At 43.4% G+C, this 14500-nt stretch overlaps 1 protein-coding gene across 1 annotated transcript in view; it reads left to right on the forward strand.

Annotated features, from left to right (window-relative positions):
• The window catches only part of CFAP95 (cilia and flagella associated protein 95), a 244276-nt gene that overhangs the window by 107285 nt on the left and 122491 nt on the right, over positions 1 to 14500 (forward strand). Inside the window, exon 4 of the mRNA XM_069625791.1 lies at positions 1022 to 1090. Coding sequence (XP_069481892.1) covers positions 1022 to 1090 — 69 coding nt within the window. The remainder of the gene's footprint in view (positions 1 to 1021; positions 1091 to 14500) is intronic.

Genomic DNA, 14500 nt, shown 5'->3' on the forward strand with positions numbered 1-14500 from the left:
GAAGTCAACTGTTGCTGCGTGCCCTATATGTACCAGTGACAACGTTGACACCGAAACGGAGGCCCTCAAGGAACATCGAGTCGACCACCATTGATGCACTGTGCCCCCTGCTGGAAAAGTTTTCTGAAGCAGCTAAAGCTAAATATGGATATATCATAAGATGAGGAATATATGGAAGTAACATCCAGTCGAAAGAATGTTACCAGGGGTAAGTAACTTGTTCTTCTATAGCCCCAAGATTGACATAAAGCACTTAGAGATTATTTACTCGACTACAATGTATACGCTGGCGTAACTGCTTTAATGTACATTCATTTCTCACTTACACCCTCTTTCTCAAGTGTAGGTTTACAGTTGCTATCCACCAATGGTAACATGTCTTTAAATCTTTATGCATTTTCATCTACTACGTTTGCATCAGTGTTGCTCCTTTTCAGCAAAGAAAATGTAACAGAGGCTAAGGAGGATAAAAAATAAGAATCTTGAGGAGCGCGGGGGGCGGGGGGCTCTCCGCAATTTATAAAAAATAAGATGCAAACGCAGGTTCATGAAGATGTAAATGCAGTAGAGGCAACGCCATGGAAGCTCAATAATATGTAAGGCTCGTGCATTGGTTGCTGTTATGCCTGTAGAGCGTTTCTATTGATGATACTTTGTTTGCAGATAGATAGAATCTCAAATAATTGTCTTCAGTCCATAAAAGCGGCTTTTAAATGTCTTCCTCTGTCATCCCTGGTGACGAAGACTTCACAGCAAGCCATTTCAGTTTTCAATAAGCAGAAACTGAGACCTCTGTCGTCACCAAAGCTGACATTTTTTAACTTCTTTTTATTACTCAGGTTGGTCCAATAAAATGTATCCAGACACTTACTGATTTTTTATTTTTAACCGCACTGATTTGCCTCTTCCAGTCTAATTTCCCAAAACGTTATTCTTTTTCACATGCAGAAGCTGTGCTAAGAAAAGAACTCTTGCCATTAGTTTAATATCTGAAATTGATATCCCTCCTGTTCATTTGCAGAGAAACGTGCCGTCCTAAGACAGGGTATGGAGCGGTCCTGCCACATCACTCTCCTGATTACAGAAAAATGTAAGTACAATCCACCTGGGAGCAGTGGGGAGGAAAGTCAATGAGAAGCTGAACTGATTAAGCAAATACGGCCCACATCCTCATTGCTGGGATTGGTGTCAGGTGTGCTAGCTGCTTTCATGGCAGGACTGCCTCTCTGGGGGTTTAGAAGGGTATGTGCCTCCCTTCTTTTTAGTTTGGGCTATTAGGTGGAGCGTGTGGCAATAATAAGGCGAAACTCTTGCATTGGATTACAGATAGGAAGGTATGACATGTGAGGAGGGACACAGAGTCTGTAGGTGTTTGGTTTGGTTTTGTGCCCACCCATTGCCTGCCCATGGCCATGCTCATCCCTGCCTCCATTCCTGCATATCCCCACCAAATACACCTCCTCATTGGAACTCTTTGAGCTCGCTTTAATCAGGCTTTGCATTTAAACTGCCTGCCAGTGTTTGTTCAAAGCAGTCTCCTGAGAGTTAATTGCTTGTTTGGAGTTGTAAACACGCTACTAGTGTAATAAAAATGTCTTACCAAACCTGCCTTCAGCCACACGATTTATAAGACTTTATAAGTCCTGTTTAAAACAAGCATTGGGAAAGCCAACATTTTTACTTGTGCATACGTTTTGCTATTAGATGACCAGGCACTCACACCATTTTGCACTTGCCACTAACAATGGGCATTTAATAGCACTACGGCTGTGCCTGGCAAATGCCTTTCCCATGCCTACCCAAAACCCAAAACTCTTGTCATTGTCAATGCTTGTTTCAGATGATTTAACAATGGTGATGTTATCCCAATTCTTGTGCTGGTGTTAAAAAGGGAAAATACTTCATTTTGCTTTGTTGAAATTATCCATGAAGATGGCAAATGTGATCCTACTCTATTGTCCCTTTATTTCCAGTAAAGATGACAGTTGGATTCCAGTTAGTGACTCCCACGTGTGTTTTGCGCCAAGGCCACGCCTTGGCTCCCGTCTGTTTCCATCACTCTGCTACTAAAAGAGCGATGGCCGTTCATATCTTCAAAGAACACTGTACAGAGCCCTGGCTCCATTACCTGGAATGATGTCCCAGGTAGTGGTGTAGGTGTTAGAAGAATATTACCATTGCTAACTCAAGTGAAAATAAAAAAGGAGGAAGCATATCAGTCTTAATTGCTTATCTTTCCAGGTGACGGTGTGGTGCTTACACACTCTTGACTAGGCCACAAACCTTATCTTCTTGTAGCCATGCACCTATCAATATTAGTGATATAGGGCCTGATTTACAAACATGTTTTCAATTGGACTTTCCCCAAGTTAACATTTTGTTGTAAATCAGGCGCATTGTGAGCAAATGGCTTCTTGTCAGCAGGTACTTAAGTGAGTGGATCCTTTTCGGCACTCTGAAGCTATAAGTACACTTGTCTCCATTAAGAAGGGCGTGTGCCAATGGATAGGTTCATGCATTCGGTTTAAAGTGGTAGGTTACTCGGCTAAAGTGTGCCTATCAACAACATCGTCCGTGGAAGTAAGACTTAAAGCGAAGGCTAAAGCAAGATGGCAAATAGTTAATGATACCCCTATGGGAGGGTGCACTTGAAGCTGACGTAGTGGTGACACCTGGCAATGTTTATTATGATTGTATACAAAACTAGTTGTGAATTCCAAGCAAAATGCTAATATGTTCAGTGCAAAATTATTCAAATGAAGGTGTTCAGTCCCTTTGACGATTGAAAAATGATCACTCATTTTTGGCAACCGCTTTTTTGAATAGTTGTTTTAAAGACCATGGATAAACAGGGTTAGTGAAAGGGCAGTAAAAAAGGATTACAATAGAGAAAGATAGGATAGGAAGGAGAGTGGGTGCCTTGTGCTCAGTCACTGGTGGCTCATACCTATGGAGGTGCATGCTGGTCTTGCCCGCATATACAAAGTTATTGGAGGAGGATTTTTGATGAACTTGGGAAGATGTTTGGGTGGCCACTGGGGTTGGAAATAATAAGTTATGGGGTAACTTGACATGCAGTTGGTTTAAATTGCTGCTCATCACCATGCATCTTATAGCGGTAAAAAGAGGCATCGTTGTGCAATGGGGATCTACATATTTGCTCAACATGGCCAAATGGCGAATGGGGCTGAATGCTAGTATGAAGCACAAAAGGTTTGCTTAAATACACTGGGGTTATCCACAAAAGTTTGAAAGGAAATGGGGTATGTGTCTCACCCGCTAGTCCCGAGGGATCTCTCTCTCGCAGGTGGCCAGGGCACAGCCATCACCTTTGGATTCAGACCCTGGGGGTGGACCAGCGCGGGAGGATCACCTGTGTGAGGGGTCTTCAGGGAGTGGGGATGAGACAGCCAATGGTGAGACGCAGTATTCCCTCCTTTTTTGTTCATCTACTCCATCATTTTTTGTAGGATTTTCTGAAGTCCCAACTCCACCCCGCCCTTTTACACAAACACTGGGCTGATGAAGAGGGTGACTGAGAGTCACCAGACTAACTCTCTGACATCGTACTGGACATGTCCCATTAATCGAGTCAGGCAAAGACAGGCACTTTACACTAAGTGCATACAACTGATACGAGTTAGCTCTCTGCACACGGATAAAAGGCAACACCTAAAGACACACACTGAGCAAGGCAGAACACAAGTACAAGCAGAACTTCTGGGGCGAAGGACCACCTATTGCAGCAGAGCAACAGACCAAGGGATGAGAGAAGGGGGTCACAAACCCCAAGACTTCCCTGTGGAGAAGGCCAGATCCTACAAGTGAAGATTGCATTGTGTTGTAAGGACGCCAGCCACCATCCCGAGTGAACGGCAGAGTTAGGTAGACCCGAAGTATAATAAGGTTGGGGAATGGAGCCCCCTTGCAAGTTTTTGTTGAACTTTATCGTGAGAGGTCTGAGCCCGACAGAGGGGGATCTGTGTAAACGTTTTGGTTGAAACATTATTTTGTAAGTTGGCGAAAGAGAGTTTACTGTGAAAGGCCAAGTGGGCCTCGATCTGCAGTTTTGAACTGTGTATTGTGTTAGAAACCGAGCCAGAGTGTGTCGTCCTGCCTACAAGGATCGCCTTACTCCGTGAGGCCTAAGATGGGGAGTGGGGCTGGTTGAGCCACATTATCATTTAACACGGATTTTTCCTTTTGCATACATTTCTCCTTTTTACACTTTTGTACAAAAGATAGGGCAGGCAATAGGTTTTGTTAGCATAGGCCATTTTGATTTGACGGACTCCACTAGGACTTTTTACTGGGCAAAATAGGAGTTTCTCCAAACTCAATATTTTAAATAAAGGTTTTACAAATTGTATCCATTGTGTCAGTGTCAATACTTGTGGTACCATGCCTTCCCTACAGTGGGAAGATGCTACCTAAGTCTCTTTTTCTGGCAAGGTTGGTTGATCATAACATTATATTTAAATTTCATATATATATGCAAGGGCTGCCCTGGGAACTTGACCTTTGTGATTGGCACTTCATTTGGCAGGGAAAGGGCAAGGAAAGGGATTTGCAGTTATTTATTGTGATTAAGTTGTTCATTTTGTTTTGTCATAAATTGCAAATAAACAAATGTATTAAGAAAAAATGGTAAAAATTGAGGCAAAGTCCAGAGATAAAGAAAAGGGGAATAGTGAGGACGGGAAACGCGTGGCAGGTTTGGCATCCAACAGAAACAAAAAATGCAAATTGATTAAAGAAAGAACATTTGTTAATATCCTGTTTCCCACAAAAGCTGTCATTGTCACATAGAACCGTGGTTGAGTGACACATGAAGAACGTGTTCAAGAATATCTCTTAATTTCCACCTGTATTAACTCAAACACGAATGTCCTGTTTCCATTTCTGTGTGGTTGGCTCTCCACCTGCACCCCCTTTTGCTCCTTCTTGATTCTCCTCAACTTCTCGACTCCCTTCCATTCTCCTCTGAACTCATATGACCCAGTATTATGTGTTCACAGAACTCTTGCTTCTTGCTTGTTCTGCTTTCAGTGCATTCGAAAAGAAAAATCCGTATTTCCCATACCTGGATTCCCCTGCATGTCTCTTTCCTTCTTTCCCCCTCGTTCCATCATTTCCTCGTGCTAGGAGGTGCATCAACTCTTCCACTGAGGTTATGATATGCCCCCTCTCTTTCTAAATGAAGCTCACCAAGGTTGGAGCAAACTCCAAGCGTATTGCATTCCTTTCTTCGTCATTTCTCAGTAAGATATCTTTCAGGGCTATCCTCTTTCTCTGATACCCTTATAATGGCATTGGCTGAATTTAAGTTTGTGAGTTTTCCAAATGGGCTCCTGCTGCTCCCGGTACATCACCATAGTTTTCTCTTTAGTATTCAATCTCATGAACCTTCTAAGGAAGACTCTCGATGGCAAGCTCAATTCAATGGGTCCCTATTGTTCATTAGTACCCGGCACGCGCAGTTGAACAGGAATACTGTGTAGTGATTGGCTCATTTGCGAGCCATACCACATGGTATTCCCATCGACGCCGTGCGTGCCGGCTAATCTCTTCCCGGCGAGAGGCGTGGCAGCCCCTCAGCCAATGAGGATGCTCGAAATGGGGCAATCCCCGCTCCGAGCCTCCACATGGCTGGAGGTTTCCTTCGTCCCCCGCCGGGGACTCAGGTAAGATTTTTTTTCCCCAAGCCTTTCCTCCCACTTCCCTCTCCCCTCCCCAGCCCACCTACCTTCTATCCCGCGGTCTCCGACGGGGGACGATGGAAACCTCCAGCCGTGTGGAGACTCGGAGCGGGGCCGCGGTACGTTTTTTTTTTTTCTTCCTCCCCATTCACCTTCTTTTTTCTTCTGGTCTTGGAAGCGAATGTGCTGGGAACACTTCTGTTCCCAGCGCGTCCGCTCCCGATGGCCGCCATTGAAAGGGAAAACGGACTACGTTTTCCCTTTCCATGGCGGCGGCCATTTTTGTTGCCGTTTTTTTTTCTTTTTTTTTCTGTTCCGAAACGTGTTTCGGAACAGAAAAAAATGCCATTAGATCCAACGGGCCGGGGTACTAATGGCAATAAGACCCTCGGCAGCGGGCCAATACTGCCGCAGGTAATGCCCGGGGGCTTCGTTAAGGCCCTCGCTACGCTCGGGCCTATAACTACGGCCCCGGGCATTACCTGGGGCGGTATTGGCCTGCCGCCTCGGGTCTTATTGCCACAGCAATATGCTATCCAGCTCAAATTCAGGTCACCTCTCCATATCACTCATGAATTGAACGCACCTTTTAGTAAATTCTTTTACAAAGCCACTATTAGTATTTTTCTTCATGAATAACAGATGTTTTAGAATTCCATTCTATGGGCCCTTAACAATTTTCAAGTACAAGGACAAACATTTAAAAATATACTGAGACCACCAAGACTGAATACCTAACTCCAACCGATTAACACTAATTGGAAAAGATGTAGGTAAATGGAGCACTTCTTTCAAAATTGGACCGTCCAGTCTGTCTAGCTCCTTTCTATTTACCAGTACATGTAATTCAATACCGTACAATACAACATGAGATTCCTAAAGTCTATAAAACTCAATAATGTAAGGGAACATGCACAGAGTTGGCACTTGACCAGCTTTAACATGGAGGTGCCTGTTCTTAGTTTTGCTTCTAATCTCGTTTTCTGTACCGCCTGAGTTTTTTTCGCTGTGTACAGAAAACCTAGAAAAATAAATGCTACTACCTCCAACACAGACACTTATTTACTGACCACGTGTAGCTCTTATTATTCCTTTTGTTCGATATTTTCATGATCTTTGATTTTGCAGGGTTTAGGATTAATTTATTTACCATTAGGTAATCATTCACCCCAGTAAGGGCTTGCTGCAAGCCTGTCGGTGTAAAGTCTAATAACAGGAGGTCATCCTCATATGCTAAACAGTTTGTGCTCAATATACTGCATTTTGTAGGATTGGCATTCCAACCCACTGAGACCTTCCACAAGTTTGCCATATATATATTGAACAGAATGGGTGTGACCACACATCCTTGGTGGACTCCTTTATTCACATGGATATTCCCTGATAAATCCCCCTCAGTGTTCAATCTCACTCTCTTTGTGCTATCAGAATACAGTAATTCTAGCATATTAAGCAGACCTAGATTTATTCCCCATTTCGATAACTTTGCCCATAGGATATTCCTATCAACATTATCAAACGTTGAGCAAAGATCCAATGACGCCACATATAGAGTTCTACCTGTACTATTCCCTGCCTGTGCTAGAGATGAGAGTAAAGTGAAGCTACTAACAATCATACTCAATCCCTTTCCATATCCCATCTGTAATGGGGAGAGTATCTCATCCTCGGTCGCCCACCTGGTTAAATCCCTTAGAATCATATTCGCCAAAGTCTTTGAGGAAGCATCTATTAATGAAATGGGTCTGTAATTCAAAGGATTCTGTCTTACCCAGTTTTAAAAATAGGAATTAGTATTGCTTGTTTCCAAGATTCTGGTAAACGACATGTGTTAACAACCTGAGTGAATAAGTGAAACAATATATCTGCCCAAAGTGCTGAGTTATTTTTCAATAGGGCATTCCCAACTCCATCTGGGCCAAAAGCTCTTGATGAAGTAAATTTATCGATAAACACCTTTATTTCATCAATATCAAAGTTGTGGTCCCAGACTGGGTAAGTCTCCATTTTATTATCTTTACCCCCTCCTGTGATCGTGGGATCCCAATACTTGTCGTTAAAATAATCTACCTACTCCTATTCAGCAATACCTGAAGACTGTTTCGTTATCTAGCTCTCATGTTTGCGGTTCAGTTTCCACCAGATAAACCTAGAGTTCCCTTGAATTATGTCTTCCATTAACTCTTGGTTAACTCTAATGTACTTCTGCAGTCTATCATTTTTAAGCTAAGTCTTAAAAGCACACTTCAAATAGCAAATCAAATCTTTTTTAACGTCCCAATTATCAATGCCTTTGTTCACCTGCTTTGCATTCCTTCTAAGTGCACATTTCTTAAGTCTTATTTCACTGTCATATACACTTATTTTATTCTCAAATAAAATCTACTTCCTCCATACAGGCGTATCTGTTTCTATTTACAACATCTTGAGTGTATTTGCTAACTGGAAAGGTGAGCAGGCAGAATTCTTGGTATCATTTTCTAAGGAACCCCACCAGTTTAACACCACTCTGTTAACTCTTTCAATATTCCGACCACATTTTTAAACTCTGTTGCCTGTCATATTGTTTATCAGACCCACACATTTTGAAGTATACAATTCCTGTTACACAAAGGGATTTGTTGCTGTCGCCGTTAGAATTGGGTGATCATCTCTCACTGTTTTTGTTACTTCAAATGCTTTGATATTCACAGCATCAATGTTGGACACAAAGATGTAGTCAATGGTCAATTCTGATGCCACACCAAACCAGGTAAGTAAAGGTGTCTCGCCCTGGGCACACAATGCATTGACCTGGCAAAAGCCCCACCTCACCAGGAAGTGTGCCCACAAAATCCCATCGCTACCTTTTTTGCTGTGTTCTCTTTTGTACATTTTATTCGAAATACCCATCCTATCATCTGGTGAGATATCCTCAATTTGAATTATGGGACAAACCCAATTGAAGCCTCCTGTTATCATTATTAGTTTATTCCGACATTTGAGGGAAAATTCCACAAACAAATAATCTATTTCATTTATGACCTCATCTAAAATTGCCTTGACCGGGTTATAGTAAACGTTAATCAACATTACTGAGTGGGAATTTCCTGATTGATGCCCTTCAATTATGGTTACTAAAATTGTGTCTGATGAGGTCTGTAACTTGTTGATTGTACAACCTTCAACGTTCTTATTAGCTGATACAATTCCACCAGATGGGCGGCCACAGGGGCTTCTTGGCTAGTTTCTCAACCACTTTGAATCCATCTAATATAGGGAGCCAGGTCTCCTGTAAACACACAATATTGCACTTTGAAAGCAATTCACACATACCACCATCCAAGAAGCTATTTTGACCCTGCGCATTCCACAACATAATCCTCCATTCTCTATTTGCTTCTGGTAATTTAATTTAAAGGGATGCATTTGAGTAGTGTGAGATACCTGAAGGTATCTCTCTGACTAGTCCCCGGCGGTCTGTCATCGAGGTGGCCAGGACACTGCCATCGCTATTGAATCCAGTTCTTGGGGGTGGACTAGTGAGGGAGGATCACCTGGATGAGGGGTCCTAAGGGAGTGGAAGTGGGACACTGATGGGTGAGATGCGGTGTCCCCTTCTCCGACAACTTTTCCCCAACCTACCACGTAGGATACACAAACGCTTTACTCCCCCCGCCCCCAACCTTTTCAGACATGAACACTTTTGCACATTACGAAAAACGAGGGACAAACACTCAAGCTATTTACCTGACATTGTCCCAACACCAGGATCAGGCAAAGTCAGGCAATTGACCCGAACCACACACACCTGATGGCCCTTTCCCTTCCCCAGAGGGATAAAAGGTGGAGCACAAGAGCACATTACGAGCAAGGCAGACCGCATGTCCAGGGAGCTAACTCATCATAGCAGTTCAATAGGAAGAATGATGGACATACAGAGAGGGTGACAAGGAAAGAAGCAACCTTGCCCTTTCCGACCAGGGTCTGTGAGACCTCCGCAGAAGGAATCGTAAGACCACGAACAATAGCCAATGTGTGTTGCAGCAGATGTCTACGGTACATAAGACCCTCCTCCGCTGATAACGAATCCGGGGAGCGACACGTGTCTCTGTGGTACCAACCAAGGAGAAAGAAAGACAAGTGGTTCATCACAGCCTGTGAGTCGAGGGGAGAGTCGATAAGAAACCAAACTGTGTTGAACGAAAAGTAGCAAGCGGCTAATTGAACTTTGAAAGCATAAAGAGCAATTGTTCTTAAAGGGGGGAAACAGCAACAGAGGGAGTCCAGCACCATGTGGGTGCTCACTCAAGAAACTCTGGGGGATTAACCAAGTATTGAATCTACTGCAACCAGAAGGCCCTGGGAAAAGCTGAGAAGAGGGGTCAAAGTGGTCATACAGGGGTCTTGTAAAAACCTCTGTACAGTCGAAAATCTGTGACCGACAAAGGATTGTGAAGCCAAGGGAATTGAATCCTGCATCGTAAGAGTTGAATAGAAAAGACAAGATTGGAAAAAGTGAACCTGAAAGGGGAATGCCGATAAAGAGTCTAAGTGTCGAAATACAGCGTGTTGACAAGAGGGAAACCGAACAAGGGATGTCCACAGTGAACTGTACAAAACGGCATTAAGATTCATGAAAGTCACAGAGAAGATTGTGTTGAAAGCCATAGTGAACCCGGCGGAGGGAGGCTAGCCATTGAGAAGGGTCTGAGCCAGGGGGAGGGCGACTCATGGGTGGAAAAGACAACACCCACAGTTTATGTGAAAAGGAACTCTTTTGTTTATTTGAATACATCAGGCCAACGGCGGCAAGAGACTTCTTGATAGAAAAGAGACTTAACCACTGAATGCCTTGATTACTGAAAGCGGAACTTTTAGCTCATTCTGGGAAAGCTTAAGCGTGTGCGGTGCTCCAAAGTCCACTCTTGTCCTGTGCTGAAAATGTGGGAAAGGAAGACCTCAAGTACCGCATCCTGACTTATCATTTGTGAACACTACCATTTTTTCTTAAGACCATTATCCCACCCTTCTTTTTTTAATTTAGCATAAGGGTTGGCAATAGGTTTTTCTTAGTATAGGCCCTTTCATTGGACACAACGCCACTAGGACTGCCTTATTATTATTTGATGGTCGAAGCTTGCTCCCATCTTAGATTTAGGTTTAGATAAGGTGTTTTTCCAACCTACCTTTACAGTTTAATAAACACCCTTGTACTATGATCACTTGAGTCTGTCTTTATTGTTGCCACCATGAGTTCCTTATATATGGTGTCAGATGTGGGATGTGACTCAATTGAAACAAATTGGGGAACCCTACAGTTTCAAAACCAGAGTCAAATAGCCTCTAACCCTTCCATCGCCACCAAGGAATCAATAGGGTTTGACATCTACAGTAGTAGGGAAGCTATTATACCTCCTGGGAAAAGAGGAATGATCCTACAGACTTGGTCCTGGTACCCCCTCCGGTGTGCTACATACGATTGGCCCCAAAATCTGGCTTAGCATGGAAGTTAGGGATAGACGTCTTAGCAGGCGTCATTGATCCCGACTTCTGGGGAGATGCGAAGGTTCTCTTACAGAATCATGGTGAGATCCCTTTACGTTGAGGAGATGAAATTGCCCAGGGCATTTTAGAAAAAGCGTTATTCCCGCAGTTTAAAGAGAGTGAACAAGATTAAACTGACAGAGGCAATTTAGGTTTTGGGGAAGCTGATACATCTCTTAATATCGAAGAGAAAAAAGGAGAATAGCCCACCATCTATCCCGACCTAGCCTCTGCCCTGCAGAATGATCCAGCTCTCGCTGAAGCTTTTCTACAACCAATCCCTGCAGGAGAAGGCTTAGAAAAAGGAAGTCTATTTTTTTTCTTAAAACACAGATTGCTATATAGAAGAGAGACATCCATGGAAGGTCTAGAAAAACACAATAGGTAATACCCAAGAGTCACTGAAAGGTTGTACTGGAGATTGCGCATTCCCACCATACCTGGGGGCATTTAGTACAATGTAAAACCCAGGCGCATATTAGTGGGAAGTTTTACTGGCCAAGTATTCACGCGGATATCAGAACATTCATCCAAACATGCAAAATCTGTCAAAAGACCAATACCCACATCCCATTGCCAGCCCCTTTGAACCCACTACCAATCATAGCAATCCCCTTCTCAAGAATCGGCATGGACATAATTGTTCCTCTAGAAACATCCAGATTAGGCAATAAGTATGTCCCTGTGATTGTGGCGTATGCAACTAGATATCCCGAGGCCATCCCGATGTGAAATAATACCACCCAGCAGATCCTCAAACATCTACTACCGTGTTTCTCCAGAGTCGGTTTTACAAAGGAAACACTATCAGACCAGGGGTCAAACTTTATGAGTAAGCTTATGGCCAAAGTCAAAGAGCTACTCCACATTACCATCCCCAAACCGATGGCCTAGTAGAAAGATTCAATAAGACCCTAAAACTGATTTTACAGAAATTGGTAAACAAGGACGGGAAAGACTGGGAACACATGATCTCATGGGCACTATTTGCAGTGAGGAAAATCCCACAAGCTTTCACCAGGTTCTCTCCCTTCTAACTACACTATGGTAGAGAGCCCAGAGATATCCTAGACATGCTCAGGGAGACCGGGGAAGAACGAGAGGAGGCTCCCATTCCCATCAAGCAAACCGCCACCAGAATGCGAGAACACATGAAATTGGTCCAAGGCTTGGTTTGTACACACGTGGAAAAAGCCCAAAGCCAACAAAAGGCTACTTATGTCCAAAAAGTGAATTTAAGATAATTTTCCATAGGACTGAAAGTACTAGTTCTCTTGCCCACGTCAGAAAACAAACTTGGCTCCAAGTGACACGGACTTACGAAATTATAGAGAGAACGGGAACCTGTACCTACAAAGTATCCCAACCAGACAGAAAACATAAAATCCATTTATATCACGTAAATCTCTTGAAAGAGTGGAAAGAGAACCCATCAGCCACCCATGCCAAAGTACTAGCCTGTATGGTTCCCGAAGAGATAGATAGCTTTGAATTAATCCCTCCCGAGCTATCTATCCAACAACACGAACATTTAAAAGATGTGGTAGACTCATTTCCCGATGTATTCTCAGAAAAACCAGGAAGAGTAAAAGGCACATACCACTATATTAGAACACCTAAAGGTAAAGTGGTTCATCTAAAATTGTATTGATTCCCAGAAGCCCGGAAGCAGATAGTGATTGAGGAAATCAACAAAATGTTGAAAGCTAATATTATTGAACCATCTCTAAGCCCATGGTCCTCACCTATCGTATTGGTCACTAAACATGACTGTTCCTGGAGATTCTGCATAGACGTCCGTCAAGTTAATGCCATCTCGGACTTCAGTGCATATGCCATGCCCCGCATCGATGACCTAATTGATAAACTAGGAGCAGCCACCTTTGTATCTACCCTAGATTTAACCACAAGGTACTGGCAAGTGCCTGTATATGGGCCAGATAACTTTTTTCAATGCCTCTAGTACTATTTCAATTTAAAGTCCTGCCTTTTCGCTTACACAGTGCGCCAGCAACCTTTCAACACCTCATGGATCCAATTTTACAACCCTACTCTGATTTCTGTGGAGCTTACATTGACGATATTGTCATTTATACTAAAACCTGGGAGGACCATCTCTTCCATCTTTACACCATTATGAAAGTACTCAGAAAAGCTGGCCTAACTGCAAACCCAGCTAAATGCTGATTGGCCCAATCAGCTGTGAAATACCTAGGCTTCTTCGTAGGGAATGGGAATGTACAACCCCAACATGAGAAGGTGAAAGCTGTCTTAGATACACCAACCGCTAAAACCAAAAGAGATCTTTCTGCTTTTCTCTGGCTAATAGGGTATTACTGCAGGTTTATCCCCAACTTTTCAGAAAAGATAGCCCGGCTAACAGATAAACTTAAAAATTCCGAACCCCAGAAACTTAAGTGGAACGAAGAGGATGAGATATGCTACAACACCCTGAAACAAACTCTGTACCAAAACCTGATCCGAAAGGTAGTTGATTTTTTGAAAGAATTCATATTGCAAACGGATGCCTCCCTTACAGGGTTAGGAGCAATTCTATCCCAGGTTTGCGATGGATTGGAACATCCCATAATGTTTGCCAGCTGCAAACTGTTGCCACAGGAGAAACATTATTCCATATTAGAACAGGAAGCCCTCGCCATTAAAAGGGCCAGAATCCATTCTAGGTATTACCTCTTAGGACAAAATGTACACTCGTCACAGATCACTCACTCCTAGCTTGCATTAGCCAACGTAAAGAGTCTAACCCTCGGGTCATGCTATGGTTTCTAGACCTAGAACCCTATTGTTTCGTGGTAGAAAACCAAAAAGGAAAAGACCAGAGAAACATAGATTTTTTTTCCCGTTCCCCTGTGAAACAAATGTGGTTACATCGCATGGAGGAATAGTATGTGAGAAACCTAAAGGTGTCTCCCTGACTAGTCCCCGGGGGTCTATCATCCAGGTGGCCAGGACACGGCCATTTCTATTGGGTCCACTTCCTGGGGGTGGACTAGTGAGGGCGGATCACCTAGATGAGGGGTCCTCAGGGAGTGGAAGTGGGATTGGTGAGGCGTGGTGTCTCCCTTCTTCCAACAACCTTTCCTCAACCTACCACTTAGGATACACAAACACTTTACCCCCCACCCTTTTCAGACACGAACACTTTTGCGCATTATGAAAGACGACGAACTAACACTCGAGCTATTTACCTGACATGTCCTAACACCAGGGTCAGGCAAAGTCAGGCAATTGACCCGAACCACACACACCTGACG

This window comes from Ambystoma mexicanum, chromosome 6p (genome assembly GCF_040938575.1).
Source record: "Ambystoma mexicanum isolate Mex_15411 chromosome 6p, UKY_AmexF1_1, whole genome shotgun sequence".
Lineage (NCBI taxonomy): Eukaryota > Metazoa > Chordata > Amphibia > Caudata > Ambystomatidae > Ambystoma > Ambystoma mexicanum.